Source organism: Equus przewalskii, chromosome 9, assembly GCF_037783145.1.
Source record: "Equus przewalskii isolate Varuska chromosome 9, EquPr2, whole genome shotgun sequence".
NCBI classification, from domain to species: domain Eukaryota; kingdom Metazoa; phylum Chordata; class Mammalia; order Perissodactyla; family Equidae; genus Equus; species Equus przewalskii.
In genome coordinates, this window is record NC_091839.1 from 68,385,096 (window position 1) to 68,407,842 (window position 22,747).

General features: G+C 35.1%; 1 protein-coding gene across 10 annotated transcripts in view; it reads right to left on the minus strand.

Moving 5' to 3' along the window:
* Nucleotides 1-22,747, minus strand: part of TBC1D32 (TBC1 domain family member 32) — a 187,914-nt gene that overhangs the window by 20,842 nt on the left and 144,325 nt on the right. For 6 of the 10 annotated variants that reach the window (XM_070556904.1, XM_070556906.1, XM_008528690.2 and 3 more), the window contains 5 exons: nt 21,273-21,356; nt 11,246-11,315; nt 8,047-8,162; nt 7,106-7,260; nt 2,055-2,195 (listed from right to left, as the gene is read on the minus strand). In XM_070556904.1, the coding sequence (XP_070413005.1) occupies nt 2,055-2,195; nt 7,106-7,260; nt 8,047-8,162; nt 11,246-11,315; nt 21,273-21,356 (566 nt within the window). Of the gene's footprint in view, nt 1-2,054; nt 2,196-7,105; nt 7,261-8,003; nt 8,163-11,245; nt 11,316-18,922; nt 19,132-21,272; nt 21,357-22,747 lie in introns of those variants that run through there. The other 4 variants (XR_011522049.1, XR_011522050.1, XR_011522048.1 and 1 more) reach the window with 3 other exon arrangements.

A 22,747-nucleotide genomic window follows, 5' to 3' on the forward strand; every position in this document is an offset into this window, starting at 1 on the left:
AATCATGCTAAGTGAAATAAGTCAGAGAGAGAAAGTCAAATACCATATGATCTCACTCATAAGTAGAAGATAAAAAGAACGACAAACACATACATAGAAACAGAGATCGGATTGGTGGTTACCAGAGGGGAAGCGGGGAGGGAGGAGGATGAAAGGGGTGATTAGGCAAAAAAAAAAAAAAAAAAGAAACCTATCAATGTCACATAAACAGGTCAAATAAGCCCCAAGATCAAGAAAATCTTAACCATAAAGCAACTTGACAAAATTCAACCTTCTCATTTGATTAAAAGAAAGAAAACAAAATTCAATACTTTACACAGACTAGAAGGATTCTCCTATAACATGACAGGGAATAATTCTCTCTAGTAAGTAGTCACCACCTAATGGTGAAATGCTGGATTAATTCCCTATAATTCAAGTCTAAAACAAGTAAGGATTATTCTGGAAAAATTAAATAATTTAATTAAAAAAAATGAAGCAGAAATAAAGTATGTTAGAAAGTTGGAAGAAAAAAATTAACACTTATCTGGGAAAAATGTATAACCAAATGAATATAAAAAGCTAATGACTTTACTAATTATTAACAGTAACCAGAGAAAATAAAATTGAAAAAGAGATCTCAAGCTACACCAATTAGAAATATCTGGAATGTGAAATGTACCATACCTATCTGGAAAAAAACTAAGACTTTAGTAAAATATAATACAGAGAAATAAATGGAAAAACTACTATGTTACTAGATAGGAAGGCTGAGTTCAGTAAGGACAATTTTTCTCAAAGTAATTTACAGTTTAACATAATGGAAATATAAACTTCATCCAGATGCAAAAATGCCCAATTTGAATCAGGCAAAATCACCTTAATGTACACATAAAGGCACCAACAGGTAGAAATAGCTAAATTAACTTTTTTAGGGGGGATTTAGGAAGTAAATGGTACGCTTAACTCTTACTTAACATTAAGATACCATATAAAGTTACAATAAGTAAAATACAACAGTAAAATAAAAATACAATAATAAATCAATAAATAGTCACTAAATTACAATAGTAAATAAATAAAATACATAACTCAGGAATTGAAGAGATTTGTATAGTGGGGTTATTTTAAAGAATATGTACAAATCAATAAGAAACACACGAAGACAGTTGGGCAATTAACAAGAAAATTCAACTTGTTAACAAAGCTAGGAAATTATAATCAACTTTGTTAATGTTAAAAAAAGCCACAAAGTTTTTAAAAGAGAAACCATTTTCACCTATTAATTTAGAGATTCGTTTTGAAAAAAACCAAATACCCAGTCTTGAAGAAAAGATGCTCTCTTCATTTCTGTTAGAAGAATGAAATCAAAGTGCTTTGATAACACACATCAAGAGTCTTAATAGTGCTCATATCTTTTGATTAAGTATGTCCACCTTCTGGGACTCCTACCTAAAGATTTAATTTTAAAAACACAAAAAGCTTTAAGTTCTAAAATATTAATTTTAGCCTGATTATAACACAGTGAAGAAACAATCCACACTCCACCAATGAAGGACTGGGTATGCACCAGAGGGGGACATCTGTGGCTACTGCATGTGACCATAGGCACAATTCCAGGCCCAGAAAAATCCTTGAAGCTTCCCAGACCCCCACATCAGAAACAGAGAGCTGGGCTTTCTTGTTAGATGAGACACAGTATCTCACATCCAGACACCCAGGGTGGATAAGAACTAGCCCTCAGCTACCTCAGTTGATCTTTACATTAGCCTTATGAACCAGGTATTATCATCATTAAAAAGCCTACAAGGCATAGACTTTCAGAATGTTTTTGCCCTTGAACAGCTGAAATTGAACTCAAAATCTGTGAATGCCAGGGAACAACTATAAAATAAACCTATATATTATAACAGACCTAGAGGGAAAAAAGCCAATTTAGAGATTTAAACACAAAGGTATGAATACTTACAAAAATGATTAATTTAAATGTATTTCCTAAATTTGATGAGAACATAATTTTCTTTAAAGACACTGAGATCTGAGAGTTGAAGAAATACTACTCCCTTACAACTTACTTGTGATGGTGCAAAACCAGACATGTGAAAAGCTGAAAACACAAGGGGTACCTCCGCCTTCAGTAGCATTTCAATGTAGTGAGTGCTGCAAAAATATATCGGATGGGTGCCAGATTTTATAGTCTCATTAGGTAGGTACCTCTGCATAAAGGAGAGAAATTGAGAATTAATGAATATGCAGCTAATTTAAAATAATCAAACAAACTTATCAAAATCTTTTGCTTTGAATTGCTACTTCAAAATTAATGTGGTGGCATAACAAGTTACTGCAAATATTATAATTATGTAAATTAAAAAGTCAGAATGTTTAACACTGTAGAAAGCATAAATCTCAATGAAGGCAGTATGATATATCTTCCAAGACAGAGGAATAAAGTTAACACTTTATAATTTTGGCAACTTCAATCCCTTATGGAACGATGGGGATGGATGTTGCACGAAAGAATAAATAAATGTATGAGTGAGCACATGAGTAGTAAATGCTTTACATTTTAATACTAAAGCTATTTCAATATGCTTACTATCCTGGGCTTTGGCCAAGGATTCTATAACATAAAAAAGTTTTCGTTTGTCAGCTCTTAGAAATATTTGCCTCATTCCTTTTTTCTAAGTAATGTTAACCCAAACCTGAACTTGAGATATTAATAACCGAAACTGGGAGCTCCATAAGAAATTAATCTCTAAAACTGGGGCCAAATGCATAACGCATTCCCAAAGTTCTCAGGCCAACTATTTTATATATATATATAATTTGTATTAATATATCTATTTATATATTATCTATGTGGAGATATATATCCACATATATTTATAACCTTGCATTTTTCAGCAATTTATTCATAAAGTTGGCCATTTTCTCAATTTTGCTCTTATGCACAGTTCACCGTTACGATGCTCTGTGGCGTTTTAAGGAGTGTTCCTGCAAAGCCACCTTCAAACCACAGTAACTTTTTCTTTAACAAACCATAAAGGAGAAGATGGAATTTTGTGTTAAGAAAAACTGTAAGACTAGCAATTATATCCTATAGACTTATAATAAAAATTGATACTCAGATCTGAAGAATACATTAAGAAACTTCCAGAAAGGCATTTTATGCTCTTACCTTTTCTGGGCAACTCTTATTTTCAAATCTTTTTAATAAAAGAAAGTTAATAATTTTAAAACAAATCAACCTCACATATAACAATTACATAAGAGTTAAAATAAGGAGGATTTCTTTCAACTTTATTGCTTAGCTGCTTTCAAGGATTTAGGTTTGAGTTATATACCAAAATTTCTGAAATCAGTGAGTTGATTTATCAGTGGTTTTTCTGTTTTATCATTCATCATCACAAATGTATATTTGTAGGAATATATATTTTATGATAGGTTCTCAGGGGATAACTCAGAATACACAAAAAAACCATTAATTCTATATACTGATGACTGAAGACACACATAGCATACTACATGGACATCTTGCAGTCAACTTTAGATAGATGTCTAGGACAAAAGGAAAAAAAAACCCTTTCTTTAGAGTAGTTAAAAATAATAGTATGAACTGAGTAAGAATTAGTATCCTTTCTCTTCTTTTGTGAAATATACAATGTGTTTCACTAACGACCATTTGCAGAGTAGAATTAATGATTCTAATAAACATATATAAAAGCAAAAAAATCAATTTATACCTACATAATATTTTAATTTTCAATGAAAACTCAGGTAATAGTTGTCTGAATATATGTATAATAGTATAAGAATTGTATGTATAGGAAATAATTCGTATACAGTATCTTTTCTATGTTGCTTTGAAAACAACATATTTAGAGTGGGTTTGTTAAGAGATAGAGACAATAGACTAATCAATTACATTCTCAAAGAAAAAAAGCCATTACTATGTAATGGATTCCCAAAGGTAAGGCAAGAGTTCTTCCACTGTTATAGCTTATACTCTATTGGAAGAAATCACGCTATACTTTTTGGTAACCAACACAGCTCTCAGCACCAAGTCTTGCACAGAGCAGCTACTCAACAAATTACTGACTGAACGACAAGAAGATACTAATGATTGCACATTGTGATCATAGTAAACTCATAATAAAAGTTTTATTAATGGTCTATTAATTGCCATTTCATAACTCTAATTTACAGTAAATAGTGTTCATAAAACCAGATCGACAGCGACAGCTCTGAGCCACATGAATACAACAAAGAATCTTCTGAAACAAATTTTAAATTATGTTTGTTATACTTTTACTGTTTTGATGTATTTTGCTTAGTCACAACTCTCTGAAAGCACGGTAACTCTTAATAAAGGTAATTCTAAATAAAACGCACAATGTAGCATTAAGCAGGACACATGTAGGATAACAGCATTTAATATATTATCTAAGTGAAACATCGACTAATACATAATCTATGCTAAAATTGCGAAAAACATTATCAGTAAAAAGTTTTGGCCTGAGATACACTAGAAAGTGGCATAATATGAAGAAATAACTTTATAAAATAACACTCTGGAGTATTTTACTTTAGTGATTAAAAATGAAAGATATGTGCTTAAAACAAAACATAGTAAGCAGTTTTTGAGTGTTTTTCTTCCACTATAGGGGAAATAATTCTAATGAGTCATTTTATTCCTGATACTAAGAAAAATTCGTTCTATGTTGCTAGACGGAAATTCAATAGAAATAGTGTTAGAAAGAAAAACTCTCCAAACCAATCCAAACTGATCCAATCCAGTCCCATGCAGTCCTCCACTCTAAGGACCCGCGGGCAGAGCACGGCCATGCTTTACGGCTGATGCTGCAACGAATCGTGCAGCAGGTGCACCATGCAGAAGGGTGGAGAGAAAACTCTGGAGATATTTTATAAAACTCTGGTTCCATAACTCTACATACATAAGTCTTTCTCCTCTTAGGAAAAAAGAAAACACATGGGAAAATGGAATCTTCAAATATGAATAAGATTTAAAGTAACAGTAAGAAAAGGAAGGGGTTTTGACACTAGTCCTCTTTCCTGCAAGTGACTGGGCACGTGACTTCCTATTGCTGATGCCTGGCAAGCGGCGTAACAAGTTTGCCGTGACCTGATGGGGAGAAGCGCAAATCCAAACGTACATTCAAGTGACATACTGATGGGGAGAAGCGCAAATCCAAACCTACATTCAAGTGCTCTCAGAGTTTTTAACTCTAGCCTCTCTGTATTAAGTCATAATTATTTTATGAGTAAGAGAGGAGTCTGTGTGTATTTGTGTGCGTATATATATACGTGTGTGTGTATATATACATGTATATGTATATGTGTATATACGTGTGTACATACATGTGTATCTGTGTATATATACACACACGTATATATATAAAAAATACATATCCCATGACCTTCCTGTTGAACTATTCCAGTACATTTGAGTATTACTTCGGCCTGATTTATCATTAATGGAGTTTGTTTGTATGTGAATGTAAAATACTTCAGTTTTTATTTCAATTTAATTTGTTCTCCTTTTTCATATGTTTTTATTAACAGACAAGGCATATATATGGTTGTTACTTTCACTATAATTATTATTTGAGATTCGGTATTTCTACATCGAAAGAACTGCTTTTTTGATCTTTCTTAAACTATCTTTTTGGTAACAGCTTTGATGTTAACAATTAGCCAAACTCTGATTCTTGATAAAATTCCATAAAGAATGATTGTTTTATCATTTAGAAAGATTTTTTTCTTAAGAACAATAATGGGAAACAATTAAATCAATATATTAAAGGGTTCTTCTGGTCTAAAAGGCTTCAGAGGATACATTTTTCAAATTAATTTTCTCTCCCTTGAGTAGTCATAGTTTACAAAATTTTGAGAACTTCAATTTAACGTTTCATTATTTCCTGTATTGATTATCTGAGGCCAATGTTTAAAATTTTTTGATGCAATGTGCTTACAACATTTTTAAGAATGCAGAGAATCTAATTTTTTTTTTTTTGAGGAAGATTAGCCCTGAGCTAACATCTGCAGCCAATTCTCCTCTTTTTGCTGAGGAAGACTGGCCCTGAGCTAACATCTGTGCCATCTTCCTCTACTTTATATGTGGGATGCCTGCCACAGCATGGCTTGACAAGCAGTGCGTACTACCGTACCTGGGATCTGAATCCATGAACCCTGGGCTGCTGAGGCAGAACATGCGAAGTTAACCACTGCGCCACCAAGCCGGCCCTAGTTTCCCCAAGCTAGACATCTCAAATGGCAGTAAATAAATAAGTAAAACAAAATAAAGAAACATCAATATATTGAGGGATACAATTACCTCTAAACTGAACTCTGAGATCTCATGCGACAAGTAAAATCTTTTAAAATATGCTATAAAACCTTAATCAAAGCTTATCATAGGGGCCGGCCCCGGGCCGAGTGGTTAAGTTCGTGCACTCCGCTTCAGCTGCCCAGGGTTTCACCTATTCGAATCCTGGGCGCGGACATAGCACCGCTCGTCAGGCAACATTGAGGCAGTGTCCCATATGCCACAACCAGAAGGACCTGCAACTAAGATGTACAACTATGATCCAGGAAGATTTGGGGAGATAAAAGCAGGGAAAAAAAAAAAGATTGGCAACAGTTGTTAGTTTAGGTGCCAATCTTCCAAAGAAAAAATCATAGATTTCCAAAATATTTATGAAATGAGTGTTTTTTTCCTCTATAGAATATGGTTACAATTCAGCTTAATAAGTTATTTTCTTAACTGTAATTTAACCAGAGCTTCTAACAAAGCAACAATTAAAAATATCCATTCTATAGTTCTCTTTTTACATAGATAATTTTATAGTTTACTAAATGACAAGTTTAAAATATAAATTTTATTAATCTTTCATTCAGTTACCATTATTAGGTAGGACACCAAGCATTTGAGAAAATGTCTAATCTATATCTTCAAAGAGAATTAGTCAAAAAGCATTCAGGTTAGAAAATGAACATAAATGATTACAGAGTCCCTACAAACAAAATAATAAGATGCCAATGAATTTAACTAGGATGTGCCTTAACATTTAAAACATTCCTTTAAAAACAGACTAAAATGTCTTACAGAAATATGTAGTCTTGGCAACCAAAGGAAAGCAGAGGTCAGAAGCCTGGAGAACTGCTGAAGAAATCGGAATGTTTTCTCCTTGTTTCCCAACATTATCATGAACAAAGAAGACACAAACCAGTCATGGCCAGCGTAAGTCCCCTGCAGGCAGCCTGAAAACCACAGTTAAGGAACTTTTACAATATTTTGTCTCACAAGATGAAATATAAGAACTCCACAAATATTCATTCCCAGGATCTCTATCAGGAAAGAGATATTAATGATACTTCCCGTTTTGTCTTCAACCGATTTACAAGCTGATGTAAACTTTACTAATAAAAAACTTACCTACACAGTAACTATTTTAATGTACTATTTGCTTCCATGTCCAGTGAAGGCCAAAGGCATTACGAACTGGAGGAAAAACTATCTGCCTTGTGGAAACACATCTGTTCAAGTCATTAACACAACAGTACCATCCTTTCTCTAGTTCAGGTTATCCGCTAAATTACTAGCATAAACAAGTAGAAAAGTCCACACATTCTTAGAATTCAGTAATGCAAATGGTTTGTAGACATTTTTGTCTACAAGTTAAACCCTGTTTCTGAAAAATAACAAATTCAAATAAAATAGATATTTTATTCTTATTCTAGAGTCATTAAATCTAGAATATTCTTATTCTAGATTCACAAACCTATTTTTAAAACTTTCAATGTCTGAAAATATATTGTAATAACTTTATTCAGTTTAAGATTCAGTGAATCAGACTGAACTACTATTCAGTTTAATAAAAGGCATTTTTAAAATACAGAATAAAATACCATAAAGATATAACAAATAAATCACTAATATAGGTTAAAATATTATTTTACTACAAATGTGTTAAAGTACCCCATCAAAGAATTATTAAAGATACATGAAGAAAGCTCCACTACCATGAATCCACTCAAAAAGGATATGAAGAGAAGACCTTACGGGCGCCTGCTGCTGTTTCAGGAATCTCTCACAGTGCTTTAACACCAAGGTGAGATCATTCTCTGCACTGTCTTTTAACAGGTTAAGGAACTTGCCATACCTACATTAAAACCCCACGAAATGTACAAAATGGAAAACGTCAGGCCCTGTTTGCAAATTCAGTTTTCGAAATCCATCAAAGAGCAGTCCTCTTTGAGATCCCAAGGTGCTGAGTTTCCAAATTTCTACTTTTAGCCTAACTATGCAACTCAGAGCACTGAGGAAAGATTAACACTCAACATATATTCCTGGTAATGAGGACACATTTGGATTAGCAGTATTCATCTGGTAAATACTGATTACTTTAAAGGAAAATGAAACAGTAATGAGAGAACCAAATGTAACTACCACAGACAAGCAGTAGATATACGCATATTTCCTCAACCTAACCTAAAACACAGAATGTTGGCAGGTTAGACTGACAGAATGCTAAGTCTAGACGTGACTGTACAGTTCATCTAGTGCAGTGGTTCTCAACAGGAGAGGCACTTCCCCCAGGGGCCACCTTGGAAATTTCCGGGGCCATTTTAGATTGTCATAGGAACTGAGGGCACTACTGGCACTTAGGTAAATGACTGAGGGTCAGGAAAGTAGACATGGGACAGTCCCACACAATAACAACTTGCAACGTCCTGCCTGATATTTGAATAGATGAAAAAGCTATTTCTAATTATCTGAAACTAATTCTGTTTTATATAAAATCTCATAAAATGTTCCTCCTATATTTTTATTATACACTTAATGCAACGATGTGTAAATCAAGGAAACATAGCACTTTTGTTTCATTTGAAGACTTACTACTTTTTTTTTATTGTGGTAACATTGCTTTATAACACTACATAAATTTCACGTGTACATCATTATATTTCAATTTCTGTGTAGATTACATCCTGTTCACCACCCAAAGACTAACTATAATCCATCACCAAATACACGTGCCCAATCACACCTTTCACCCTCCTCCCTCCCCACTTCCCCTCTAGTAACCACCCATCCAATCTCTGTCTCTATGTGTTTGTTTATTGGTTTTATCTTCCACTTATGAGTGAGATAATATGGTATTTGACCTTCTCCCTCTGAATTATTTAGCCTAGCATAATACTCTCAATGACCATCCATGTGGACAAATTGTTGGATGTCATCATTTCTTTATTTTTTTTTTTTTGAGGAAGATTAACCCTGATCTAACTACTGCCAGTCCTCCTCTTTTTGCTGAGGAAGCCTGGCCCTGAGCTAACATCTGTGCCCATCTTATTCTACTTCATATGTAGGACGCCTACCACAGCATGGCGTGCCAAACGGTGCCATGTCCGCACCCAGGATATGAACAGGCGAACCCCCGGCTGCCAAGAAGCGGAACGTGCGCACTTAACCGCTGTGCCACCGGGCCGGCCCCAGATATCATTTCTTATGGCTGAGTAATGATTCCATTGTGTAAATGTACCACATCTTCTTTATCCATTCATCCTTTGATGGGCAGCTAGGTTGCTTCCAAGCCTTGGCTATTGTGAATAATGCTGTGATGAACATAGGGGTGAATGTATCTTTATGCAATCGTGCTCTCATGTTCTTTGGATAAATATCCAGCAGTGGAACAGCCAGATCATATGGCAGTTCTATTCTTAACTTTTTGAGGAAACTCCATACGGTTTCCATAGTGGCTGCACCAGTTTGCACTCACACCAGCAGTGTATGAGAGTTCCCTTGTCTCCACATCCTCTTCAACACTTGTTGTTTCCTGTTTTGTTAATTACAGCCATTCTGACTGGAGTGAGGTGCTGTCTCATTGTAGTTTTGATTTGTATTTCCCTGATAGTTAACGATGTGGAACATATTTTCACGTGCCTGTTGGCCATGCATACATCTTATTTGGAGAAATCTCTGTACAGATCTTTTGCCCATTTTTTAATTGGGTTGTTAGTTTTTTTTGTTGTTGAGATGTATGAATTCTTCATATATTTTGGATATTAACCCCTTACCAGATCCATGGTTTGCAAATATCTTCTCCCAACTGTTAGGTTGTGTTTTTGTTTTGTTGATGGTCTCCTTTCCTGTGCAGAAGCTTTTTATTTTGATGTAGTCCCATTTGTTTATTTTTTCTATTGTTTCCCTTGTGAAGCCTTACTAGACTTGTTCACCATTTTGGAAAGTCACTTTGCCAGTGGCAGCACTCTTGCAGTACGTGAAGTACCTTAATAAAATCAGTCTCTATTGGTAGCTGCCACAGTCATAATGATTCTATATTGGTGCCAGCTATGTCTTACACTGTAATTGTATACAAACATTTCATTATAAATCACTTCCCATTTATTTCTTACCAATAAGATACTACATTGAATTAGAAAAATATGTGACTAGCCTCTTATATTATCTATAAATTCCATTTCAGAATAGAAATAGGACACTACAAAAGAAAAAGCACGTATAGGGTCACAAAGCATAATCAATGAGTTAGACGCTCTGTGTAATATAGGTGGGCGAGCCAGAATTACTATCACACTTTTCATTATAATGCTATGAATTTACAAAAAGTCGTTTTTTTTAAACAGTTTTCACATTATCTTTTTTACACTTGATTCGGAAGATGACCCTTCAGAACAAGACTGTCAAGATTCTCATTTAATGAGCAAGAAGGGGCGGCGGGGGTCCAAGGACTTAGTCCTTAACTCTCAGTCTGCTGTTTACCTTGCCCATTTCCTTTGAAACTTACAATTTGAGTACTAAAAATTCAAACTACCATAATTGCTTTATCCATTTTAACTTCTACATCTGTTCTTAAGGTACTTTTGAACTCATCCCCATAGCTTGACAATTAAAACTAATCATATTGTATAAAATGGTAGATTGTGCTACCAATGTGCTGATTTTTTCAATCTTATTTTTGGAAAAAACCTGATAGTCATAGAGGCTCAAATACACTGTAATTAGCCTCTGAAATAATAATGAACCGTAACTGATTTATGCACAGAGGTAATTTAATCAAGTGCCAATATCCCTGAAACAAAGTTATTATTTTCTGAATGATAAACTCTGCATTTAAAATGTACAAAATAGTTGGTTGTTAAACTAAATACTACTAAGCACATATCAAGCAGATAAAACAAATTTAGAAATGCACAAGGGAGATATTTCCCTATGATATACCTGACAGTCATTTTAACACCAAGCTGCTGCATAGATGAAAGACTTTCGTTCTTCACATTTGCATCAGTGGCTAAAAACAATAGGAAACTGGGTTATAAAAATGTATAAAATTCTGCATAATAATCACATTTTAATTGAAAATTGATGAAAGCAATATTTTACATATTTTAATGTGAATTTTGAAAACTGATGAATTTGTTCATTTAAGAGCTGTCAGTTATAGTTTCAAAGAAATTAACAGGAAACTTTTTATAAATAATGTTTATTCCTATAAAAAGCATTTAAAAGCATATTAAATACACAACAAGTAATTATAGTTTTAAAGCAATCTATTTTTACTTTGTTCTCAGAACACAAAAGCTGTTAACCCCAAAATGGTCTAGAATATTGTACTTTCATGAAGCAATGCATATATAAGACTTTGAATTACAAATACATATAAGTATGGCTGTTTACTTCTTACAGATTTAAACATGAGTGTCAGGAAGGAATGAACACTATTCTCCTTATAATGTATAACAATGTATGAGGGTGGAGTGAACAAGTTTCTTCCTACAGACGGATTTTCCTTGTGAAGTAGGAATTGTGATCATCTAGCAAAGTGAAGAAGGGGTCGTCCAGTACAGTGGACTAGAGGAGAGGGTGCAAGTTTGGATTAGTCCCTGAGAAAAGTGGATGACCCACCTAACAGTGAACAGTCAAAAGATCACTAGATAGCACTGAGGGTCTAGTTGAATCTTTCAATTTTTGCTGAAGAAATTGTAGTGTGCCTACACACACACACACACACACAATTAGGCAAAGTATGCAAAATCACATAGTTATCTAGTGGTAGAGAGGACCAAAAGTTATGTTTTCTGAATTCCATCTTAGTAGTTCTTTTTTCCTCCCATTACACAGTGGTGCATCTCATACTATCAATATAATCTACTTAACTCATGGACTCATTCATTCCATTTAATAAATCCTTTCTGATAAAGTAAGTGTGGAACACCATGCTAGAAGCTATGGGGGATAAAAGATAAGTCATACATCATGCCCTAAAAGAACTTTCCATGTAGTATCAGAGATAAAATTCGTATATAGATAACTCTGATAAAGATGTTTTAAAGCGCTAAGTGGAAAAAGAATGGTACAGATAAAGTGTTATGTGAATTCAGAAAAAGGAGAGATTAGGAAGAAGTGGCACTTAAACTGAACCTTAAAATATGGGTAGACTTGAGATCTGCAGAGATAGGGAATAACAAATTAAACATCACTGTGATCAACCATCTACCCTTTGGACAAGCAATAATTCATCTTTTAGCGCACTTAGAGTCAAGGTAACCCACTTTAGCTTGCCTAGGACTTTCACGGTTTTAGTATTGAAACTCTCATGCCGCAAGAGCTCCTCACAGTGCCAGGCAAATCAGACTGGTTGGTCACCTAACTAGAGTGGTAATTTTCTTAAAGAAACAAAAATACATGAGTACTCAGTTAATTTCTTGATAAGCTACACGAGTTTTACTTATTTAGATGAGAACACAATCTTAGCTATATTGTTACATTTTGCCTATAATGACAGCGGTTAAGCTATAGTTTATATAGCTTAGAATTCCTTGCTATTTATAACTTTTACTGTGTTAATAGATGTACCTTCCATCCTTAGGGGAGAAGGAAACCAGTTTCGCACTTCTAGCAACAAAGGTTAAGCAAGGGAGACTATTCAATGTCTTCTCCAGATCTTTCAAACTGGAGTGAAGATGGAATTTTTTGCCCCCTATTAATCACGGGGCTATGAGGTGCCCTACGTCTCCAGTAGGGAGGAATAAATCCAACATGCAAGGAGAGGGAGAGACAGAGAAAGGAGATGGATTGCTGAGAACAGCTTTACCCCATTTGCATGAGCCAATGATTCTGCCTCTTTCTGCTTAGACAAAAGAAAAAAAGTTTGATTTGTGTTTCCATCACTTGTTACCAAAAACACATATAACATAAATTATTCTCACGCTCACAAAATTATGGTCAATTTTTTAAACTATTAATCATCATTCATAATTTCAAGTTCTTAGTCCTAACAGCATTTTTTTAATTCAACCATGATTTAAGCACAACTTTACCAATGTCCACTACAACACGGTCAGGTTACATTCACGTGGGTAGTGACCAGGAAATTCTTTTTGTTTCAGAACCTGAATTTGTCCCTGGTGACCCTATATTTTATGATTAATATATTTTAGTTTCCAAAGTTTAAATAACGTCTAAAACGTTAGTGCTATAGTGTTGGTGACATTGGCTGATTTTGCAGAATTTAAATAGTTTCAATAATACAAACATTCTGACTGTATATATTCCTATAGCCATGGAATAGACCTACCTCCTATCAACCATCATAATATGACATAATGACAAGATTGATTTTTATAAACTATTGCCAGAATAACTTTTTTTTAAGGTATACTTTTTGGTGAGGAAGATTGGCCCTGAGCTAACACCTGTCACCAATCTTCCTCTTTTTTCTTTTTTTTCTCCCCAAAGCCCCAGCACATAGTTGTATATCCTAGTTGTAGGTCATTCTAGTTCTTCCATGTAGGATGCCACCACAGCATGGCCTGATGAGTGGTGTGTAGGTCCCCACCCAGGAGCCAAACTGGCAAACCCTGGGCCGCCAAAGTGGAGCACGTGAACTTAACTACTCAGCCATGGGGTCAGCCCTTGCCAGAACAATTTTAAGTTAGATTAGATGATAATACTTAAAATTCTAGTACATATCAAATTGCGTTATTAAACATGAGAAATATTTATCTTCATTAATATATAGATCTGTATGCTTGTAGTAATACTACGTTTCCCTCCTGGAAAGTATAATATACATAGATATCTTAACAGTAGAGGAGGAGTGTGCAGTGGGCTAAGGGTGCTAAGAATGGGTATTCCCGATGTCATGTGTTCTACAGATCAGGGTGGCTTCTACCAGAAGATGCTGACCTTCATATCATGAAGGATGGAATAAAAGTTAAGGATCAAGGTGAGAGAAGTTGCCCAAAGGGACTATGATACTGAATGCCATATGAGGTCTAGGTTCTTAGTTATTCCATGTGGAAGGAAAGAGTCCTTCCAGAGTGGTCTGGCTATCAGGCCTGAGAAGAGTGCTTTAACTTTTCTGGAGTTGTACAAATAATTTTGCAGATTTATTCCCTCTCTAAAAGCTTATAATTCTGTATCTTCAGAGTAAAAACTTAACTCTGCAGATTTCAACAAACAATGGTTCCCAATTATGGATGTACATCAAAATCCTCTGAGGAGCTGTTTAAAAGTAAAGATAAACAGACTCTACTCCAGACAAGTGAATCAGATTGCTGAGGGTGAATGTCCAGTCATTTGTATTTTTAAAGAACTTTCCACCTTATTTCTTGTGCACTGAAGTTGAGATCAAACTTAAAGGAATAAAAGTTTATATATAGTTAAATTGGACAATGATACTCTACTACACAAATTTCACTTTAAAGAATGTACTAGTTAAATCTTCATAAAGGCTTTTAAATGAGGATATATGGAGATATTAAGCATACCAAAAACAAATATCCACTCAAAAAAAAAATCACTAGGGGCCAGCTGGTGGCGTAGTGATTAAGCTCACAGTGTTTTGCTTCGGGTGGTCCAGGGTTCTCAGGTTTGGATCCCAGGCGCAGACCTAGCACCACTTGTCAAGCCACACTGTGGTGGTATCCCACACAAAACAGGAAGATTGGTGACAGATGTTAGCTCAGGGCTAATCTTCCTCACACACACACACACACAGAAAACTACTAATATGAAATAGACATAGATAACTTTAGGGTAAATAAAATCCCATTGGAAAAAAAAACTATAAGATATAAAAAGGAGGAATGAAGATGTCAGAAAATGATTTAGGGATAGATGTCAGAAAATGATTTACGGATATATACCAAAGGAGATGCTTCTGTTTTAAACTTGTGTTTGATATAGAATATGACAACCTGACAAGTAGAAATGGATCTTGGACTACAAAAGTTCAGTGACATAATCTTTTGTTACACACAACCCAAACTAAACATAATTTATGAAGCAGGAATTAAAATCTTCAGAAATTAAACAAAATTGATGGGGCAAAATAGTCAGACTACGTAATATTCAATGATAAAAATGGATGTCTTCAGGGGACTCTGATGGATCACTGGTAACCAGTAACTCACTGAAGTGGGTACAACAGTGTGCAAGACACACAATAGGTGCTTAATAAACACTGAGTGAATGAATGAGTAGATGAATGAATAAATGAATGAACACACATCCAATGAACAACCAAAAACTGTGCTTTACATATCAAACAAAGCAAAGTGGAGATAGAAATAGATATGGACTTAAAAATATTTTCTGTATACTGAAATCAAATGACAAATAGATGATATAACTCCCACTCCCTGGAGTTACTAGGAAAAACATAATGAAATAAGTTGTTGAAACTTATTTTGGTTGACATCCAAAGGACAGTTGTCAACCAAAGGACACCTGTAGCATCATACTTAACCTACTTACTTAACAACGCCTAATGCAATCCCAGCATTAATATGAAATTAACTATTTGAAATAACCAATCATTTTAATTATAAATATAATAGTCTTAGAACGAAATGAGTTGAAAAAACTTACTTATTACTGAAACCACTCACTCTGGTAATGCATTCTGTTCTCTCTTTGGTTTGCAAAGCTAGCACAAAGCAGCGGTAGAAAAATTAAATCTATTCTGCATGACACTTGGCTAATGATGTAGAAAAAAATAAATTTTCAGAAGAGTAAAGAATTTCTCCACTGGAGCACAAATCCGTGGTTGGAGAAGCAGTTACTGATTGGCTGTTCACTGACTCTCCTGAAGCCCCGCTGGATCTGCTTCCAAGTCAGAGAATTGTTAGCACCCAAAGAAATCAACTGGTCAGTATACTTCCTCCCACCTCCTTCCTTCCTTCCCCAAAGCCAGTCTGCAGGTTCTGTTCCTTCTTTTTGACATGTGATTGTATCTACCCATTTTATTTAATTCTTCCTGACATAAAATTCAATTCCTTGTGACCCAGCTACTATGAGAGTCTCAGTCTCCTAATTGGTACAGTCAGCCTTATTTTGGAAAAAGCATTTCTCTCTTCATGCCTTTGATTATGTGATTACGCCCTCTCCTCTTTCTTTCAGTTGTAACAGCCCAGGAGGCAGTGCTACTGCCACTCCTTCTGGTCTACCATGGTTTCCTCCTCTTATCTTCCAACATGGCACCTGTCAACATGGATCACTCTTTCCACTGAATACCTGTGGCACTTACAACAAAACCCCTCCTTTGACAATAACCCAATTCAAATAGCATAAAGCCCCAAGCACATTGCCTGAAACGAAGTAGCCAGCTGAAAAATGTCAGTTTTCCTTCATGTCCTTATTTTCTATCTTACTATATGCTGCAATTTACCTCAGTCATCATTTTAGGCGTATGCCTTATTTCCCCTCCTGGAGGACAGGGTCATTCATATTATATACCTCCTTGCAATTATCAAGCATACTCACAAACATGCTCCATAAATATAAGATGGAAAAGAGTATATTTGCTGAATAGTCAAAGAAAGTATAAAAGATGTTTAACTGTATATAACAGGTGTAAAAATATTTTAATAGTCAAAAGGTGAAACAATACAAGATTTTATGATATTTTTTCTAACTGTTTAGTGAACAACATAAAGAGAAAAGGAATAAAATTAAAATATCTGATAACTTGAAAGTACTACTTAATTTATCATTTCAAAGAAGCAATTCCAGTAGGAAAAAATCCCCAACACGTTCCAGGGAATTGAGCGGACAAAGAATTAATGTCTGTTAAGATTTGGAAAGATATCTGTATGGATTTACAAACTGCAAATGTGCAGAACTTTGTTCATTCCTCCTTTCTTTAAGGGGATAAACAGCCAAACTAATTTGATTTTTCCAGATTTGCAAATTTTATAATGGACTGAAATCCTGAGGGAGCTAACAACAGATGGATGATTGTGTTCTTCTAATTTCAGCTACCTTAGGGTTTAGCGAGCTGTCATTTTTAAAAAGACAATCAATTTCTCATTCCAGGAAACACAGAAAAACATTGAATATATCTATTCACCGTTTGCTTTGAAACATCTTTTATATCAAAACATGGTGTTTCTTTATTTAAAGTAAATAGAGTAAAATTTTATAATAGCAAACCATTGTTCCACCAGCCAAAAAATAAATGATAAAGGATGGGGATATCTAAAGCTATGGAAAGAAAACAATACTAGCAACAAGCTTACCATATCATAATAATAAATAGTAAGCAGTCAATCAACAGGAAGCCACTTTATTTTTGGCTGTACCCCAAAACTCCAATGGATAGTTGTTCAGCTGGAGTCTTTAAAGAATTCAAATTCACATTCAGAGTTTATCTGCCTGGATGATATATTCAACAAAGCTAACATGAGATCTCCCTCAGCGTAATTTAGAAATATAACAGAGGACGGTAAAATGTGTGCACACTGAGCAGTCTTGCTGAACATTTAGATAATATAGAATATAGTGTTTATTTTAGATTATCGACAGAAAATTTGAACCAATAGAACAACATGCCAAGGAAAGCTTAGATACTGGAGATTATACTGAAGACTGGAGAGAAAGCCACTCTGGCCATGCTAATCTCCACGATGACCACTTCTTACTTATTTTCTCTCTTACTCACAGATTTGATAATTAATCCGTGCATGTTTTTCACATATATTTTTAGGTTCATTCATAAAGTTGTAATTTCCTTCACAAACGCTTTTCTTCAAAATTCTCTTCACAATTTCTGTTTTCTTTCCTCCGTATTTCAGTTTCCTAATTTTAAATGTGATAATTATACCCACTTCAGAGAGCAGCTGTAAGGTTGAATGACATAATGCACATTGAGTGCCTCAGACACTAACTCACAAATGCTCAATAGGTATCAACGCCCTTTACCCAAATTCCTGTTAAATGCTACCTTGTATTTTCCTCTCATTTGTTTCATTTTCTTATGTTCCCTTTCATCCCTTTTCCAAATCTGCATTAGATGGCACTACGTGTAATTAGGTATATGTTCATATGTATATTTGTAAATGCCAGTATATTTAGAATTGTACAAATGTATTTACATGAATATAGATGCTTCCATAACAGTATATTTAATTCAATAAAAATATATCAAATGCTATATTAAAGATACAAAGGAGTTTGAGATCTAATGGAATAATTTAAACTAGCCATATACAATATAATAAATATCAAAATGTTAGTTTAAAGTGAATGAATAGGAGCACAGAGGAGGAAATTCTGCTCAGGAGTAAGAGGGTAGGTGACATTCCAGCTGCAACTTTACAGTTGAGTTGGACATTATCCTATGGGTGTCACAGGGAGGGAAAATTTTATCCAGAAGGAAAAGCAGGAGCGAGGAGCTAGTGAGGTGAACACACAGGATGTGTTTACGCACTGGTGGGTAATGGGGCTAGAAAGATAGGCTGGCAGACCAGAAGCACTTTTTTAAAATTTTTCCTTTTATGGAGGTACGACATGTGGTGTCTAACTTGATAACATATTTGGATGATGGTTTCTTCCACAAACAGAGAAGTTACATCATCCTTATGAGGAAGAGGGGCTCTATTATCACGATAATCTGTTATCATGAGCCTGTGCCACCTCCCTGCTGTCTTCACCATCTCTTCATTCACCGACCCCAGAGTACAGGAGACTCACTTCTGACAAATTTCAGTTCTCCTTGAGCAGTTCTTACTTGATCCTTTACACAGGTACTAAAATAATCTTCCTAAGACAGATAAATGGAGTGAAGCTTCTGCTCAGAAATCTTAACTGGTTTCCTCTAACGCCTATTAAAATGAAGAGAAACTGATTAACACAGTACATAAAGCCCTCTTCCTTCATTCTTTCATCTATTCTTTCTTTTATTTGTCGAATATTTATTGACACTGTTATTCTAGGTGCAGAGGATACAATAGGTAAGACACAGAAACTACCCTAGAGGAGTTTACTGTAACGTGAAGAATTACACATTAAGTCAGAATAGGAGAAAGACATGACAGAGATGAGTATTGACTTTACATACCAAGCTGATGAGTTAGCAATTTATATTTCCAGCCTACACCTTTCCCCTAAATTCCAGATTCAAATATCCAGTATGTAAGAAGCATGTCTACTTAAATGTATAATAAGTATTCAATATTAACATAAAACCAAGCTCCTAATCTCCTTTTTCAAATCTATTCCTCTCCCATTCTTCTCCATCTCAGTGTACGATAATCCCCATCCTCCCAGTGGCTCAGATCAATAACTTAAGAGTCTTCTTTGATTCCTCCCTTTGTCTTACACCCCATATTCAATCTTTAGCCAATTCTGTTGGCCCTATCTTCAAAATAAATCCAGAATCCACCTACTCCTCACCATCTCCACTGACATCCCCGTCCAAGCCATTAGCATTGTTCATCTGGATCTCTTCATTAGTCTTCCAACTCATCTCCCTGCTGTAGCCCTTTGTCCTTCTTCAATCTTTTCTCAATACAACAGCCATAGTGATTTTAAAAATGTAAACCAGAGCACATCACTCCTATGTTCAAGACCCTTCAACGACTTTCAAAACTCTATATCATCCTCTCCTCTCTGACTTCAACACCAACAATTCTTCCCCCTTACTCCATTTCAGCCATACTAGTGTCCTTCCTGGTCACTTGCTGAAATTCTCTTTCCCTGAAAATATCTATATATCCCACTTCTGCTAGTCTGAACATTATTTAATATTATAACACTCGTTCCCAACTAGCACTCCCGAGACCCCTTCCCTGCCTTGCATGTCTCATTTACCACCATACCATTTGACATACTGAATCTTTTACTTATTTGTTTCTTGTCTGTGTTCCTACCAGAAGGTAAACGTTATGAAGGCAAGAATTTTGGCCTTTTGTTCACTGCTGTGTCCGAATGCTTAGAAAAGTTCTATTACGTAGTAGAAGCCAATATCCATTTGTTACATAAATGAATATGTATGGGGTGGGCGGAGTTGGCAGTGCTGCTAATAGTTAGTGTTCCTGAAAAATAAACATGAGGCATGGAAAGAAAGAGGTGATGCTAGAGAGGAAGAAAGAGGAAGAATAATGTAAGATCTTGGGTATCACAGTAAAAAGCTTAGGCTTCTATGCATGGCCAATGGTGAACTAATGGGTAGAGGAATGAGTGGGTCAGATTTGTGCTCTAGCAGCAGCACGAAGGACGCTTTTAAAGAGAAATCAGACTCTAATTAAAGACACCAGGAAAAGAGGCTGCTGCAATACCCTAGACAAGAAGTAATAGTGGCCTGGACCCAACAGAAAGAAGAGCAGAGATTGATATAAGTAGATAAATTTAACATGGTTTAGTGATCGGAAGGGAAATGTGGACTCAATGTTGATCATTCCTCAGTTTCTAGCTTAGACAGACAGTAGATGATTGTACTGCTCACCAAAACAAACAATATAGGAGGAGGATGTATATCAATAAGATATGATGAGGTGAGGTTCCTGTAGGGCATTTCGAGTTTGAGGGTTTCCGTAGCACCTCCAGGTGAGGTTTACCTATTAAGCAGCCAGAAATATGAGAACGAAGCTTACAGTAGATCTTTGAGTAGACGATGTGAATTTAGAAGTCACCAATATATGAGGTAGGTAAAATATACGAGCAGATGAGATCATTAGGGGATAGTGGATAAAATCAGAAGAGTGAAAGACATTGTCTTAAGGAAAAACAACTTTTAATGGGTAGATAGGAAAAAGGAGCTCAAACAGGAGTTAGAAAGTTATAATGAAACCCAGACATTTGCACAGAAGAGACTGAAAGATATCTGGAATGCACATGGCACCAAGTGAGAAAGTTTTAGAATGAGAAACATGGTGCATATTTGTAACCTAATTACACATCTCTATGAAATATTATCCATTTGCACACTGAGCACTTTTCAAGATTCAAAATGTTTAAAATGTACCTGTATATTCCACCGAGGGGAAGTAGCATTCAGATGGACTTTCAGAGAGATGAAGCACAAATTTTTCAAGTAACTCTACTAAAGCTGTAATAAACAAGAGAATAATTAGGATATTAAAGGTCAAGAATAATACATGATAACACATCTTTAAATTACAAACTAGCAGATAAAAGTCATCTGAACTTCTTCACAGTTATGCTCTTAAGGGGTCCAAATCAAAACACATAATATTTTAATATTCATAACAATGTTTCTGATGTAAATTAAATTTTAATAGCTACACTGAGAACCTATTCAGCGTAAAACTGGAAAAGAATCATCTGTTATCTTTAGATCCTCTAAGGACTACTTCAGAATTTGCTAAATGATTTTAATACAGAAAGAAAATTATCACTAATTAGGCTATAATATCTTATCATCATTATTCACACATACAGAAAAAAAAATTACGTGAACTCCAAGGTCAGGATCAACACATAGCTCATGTTCCTTTCAAATTCAGGACATAGTATGTGTTTTATATACTTTCCAACTGATGGTATCTGTTCAAGGCAACCAGATCAAAAGTAGGCTTGCCAGGGGCTGTGGGGAGGGAGGACGAAGAGGTGGAGCAACGATTTTCAGGGCAGTGAAACTCTTCTGTACGACACTATAACGGTGGATGCACAGCATTAAACATTTGTCAAAATTCATAGAATGTACACCACCAAGAGTGAACCCTAATGTAAACTATAAGCTTTGGATGATAATGATGTGTCAAGGTAGCTTCATCGATTGTACCAAGGGTACCACTCTGGCGTGAGATGCTGATAGTGGAGGAGGTTCTGCATGTACAGGGAGAGGAGGTGTACAGGAACTCCTTATACTTTCCACTCAATTTTGCTGTGGACCTAAAATTGCTGGAAAACACTAAAGTTTTCTAATTGTAGAAAAAGTTGAAAAAGATGCCTTTCTGTCAATGGAATAGGAGAGATTGAGTCATTAAAAAAAAAGTAAGCTTTCTCTGTCTGGCTTAGAAGGGATAAATGATTCTTTTCTGGCCTGGATTGATAATGCCACTCCGTTTGCATACATTACCTCGAAATGGATATAACCAGGTGGATTATAATTAATATGAAATCTAGAAGTATTTTGCTAAAAAGGAATACTTCTATAGAGTGATATGCTTATACATATGGCAAGTAAGCTTTAGGCATCTTTTAAAATCATGCCCTAGTTACATTCAAGATACTATGAACTATATTAATTGAATGGACCCTTTTTCACATCCAAGTCCATTTTAAGCACATAATTCATGAAGGAAAATCACTGTTCAACATGTGAAAAATCTAAAAAACAGGAATAACATATGCTTTCCAACAACTGTAGCTCTGACAAGCTACATCTCACAATATTTTAATGGCTTAAGATAAAAATAAAAATTTTTATTCATTGAACTCTTACTTATATTGTGATTTCAAACTGAAATAAGATGA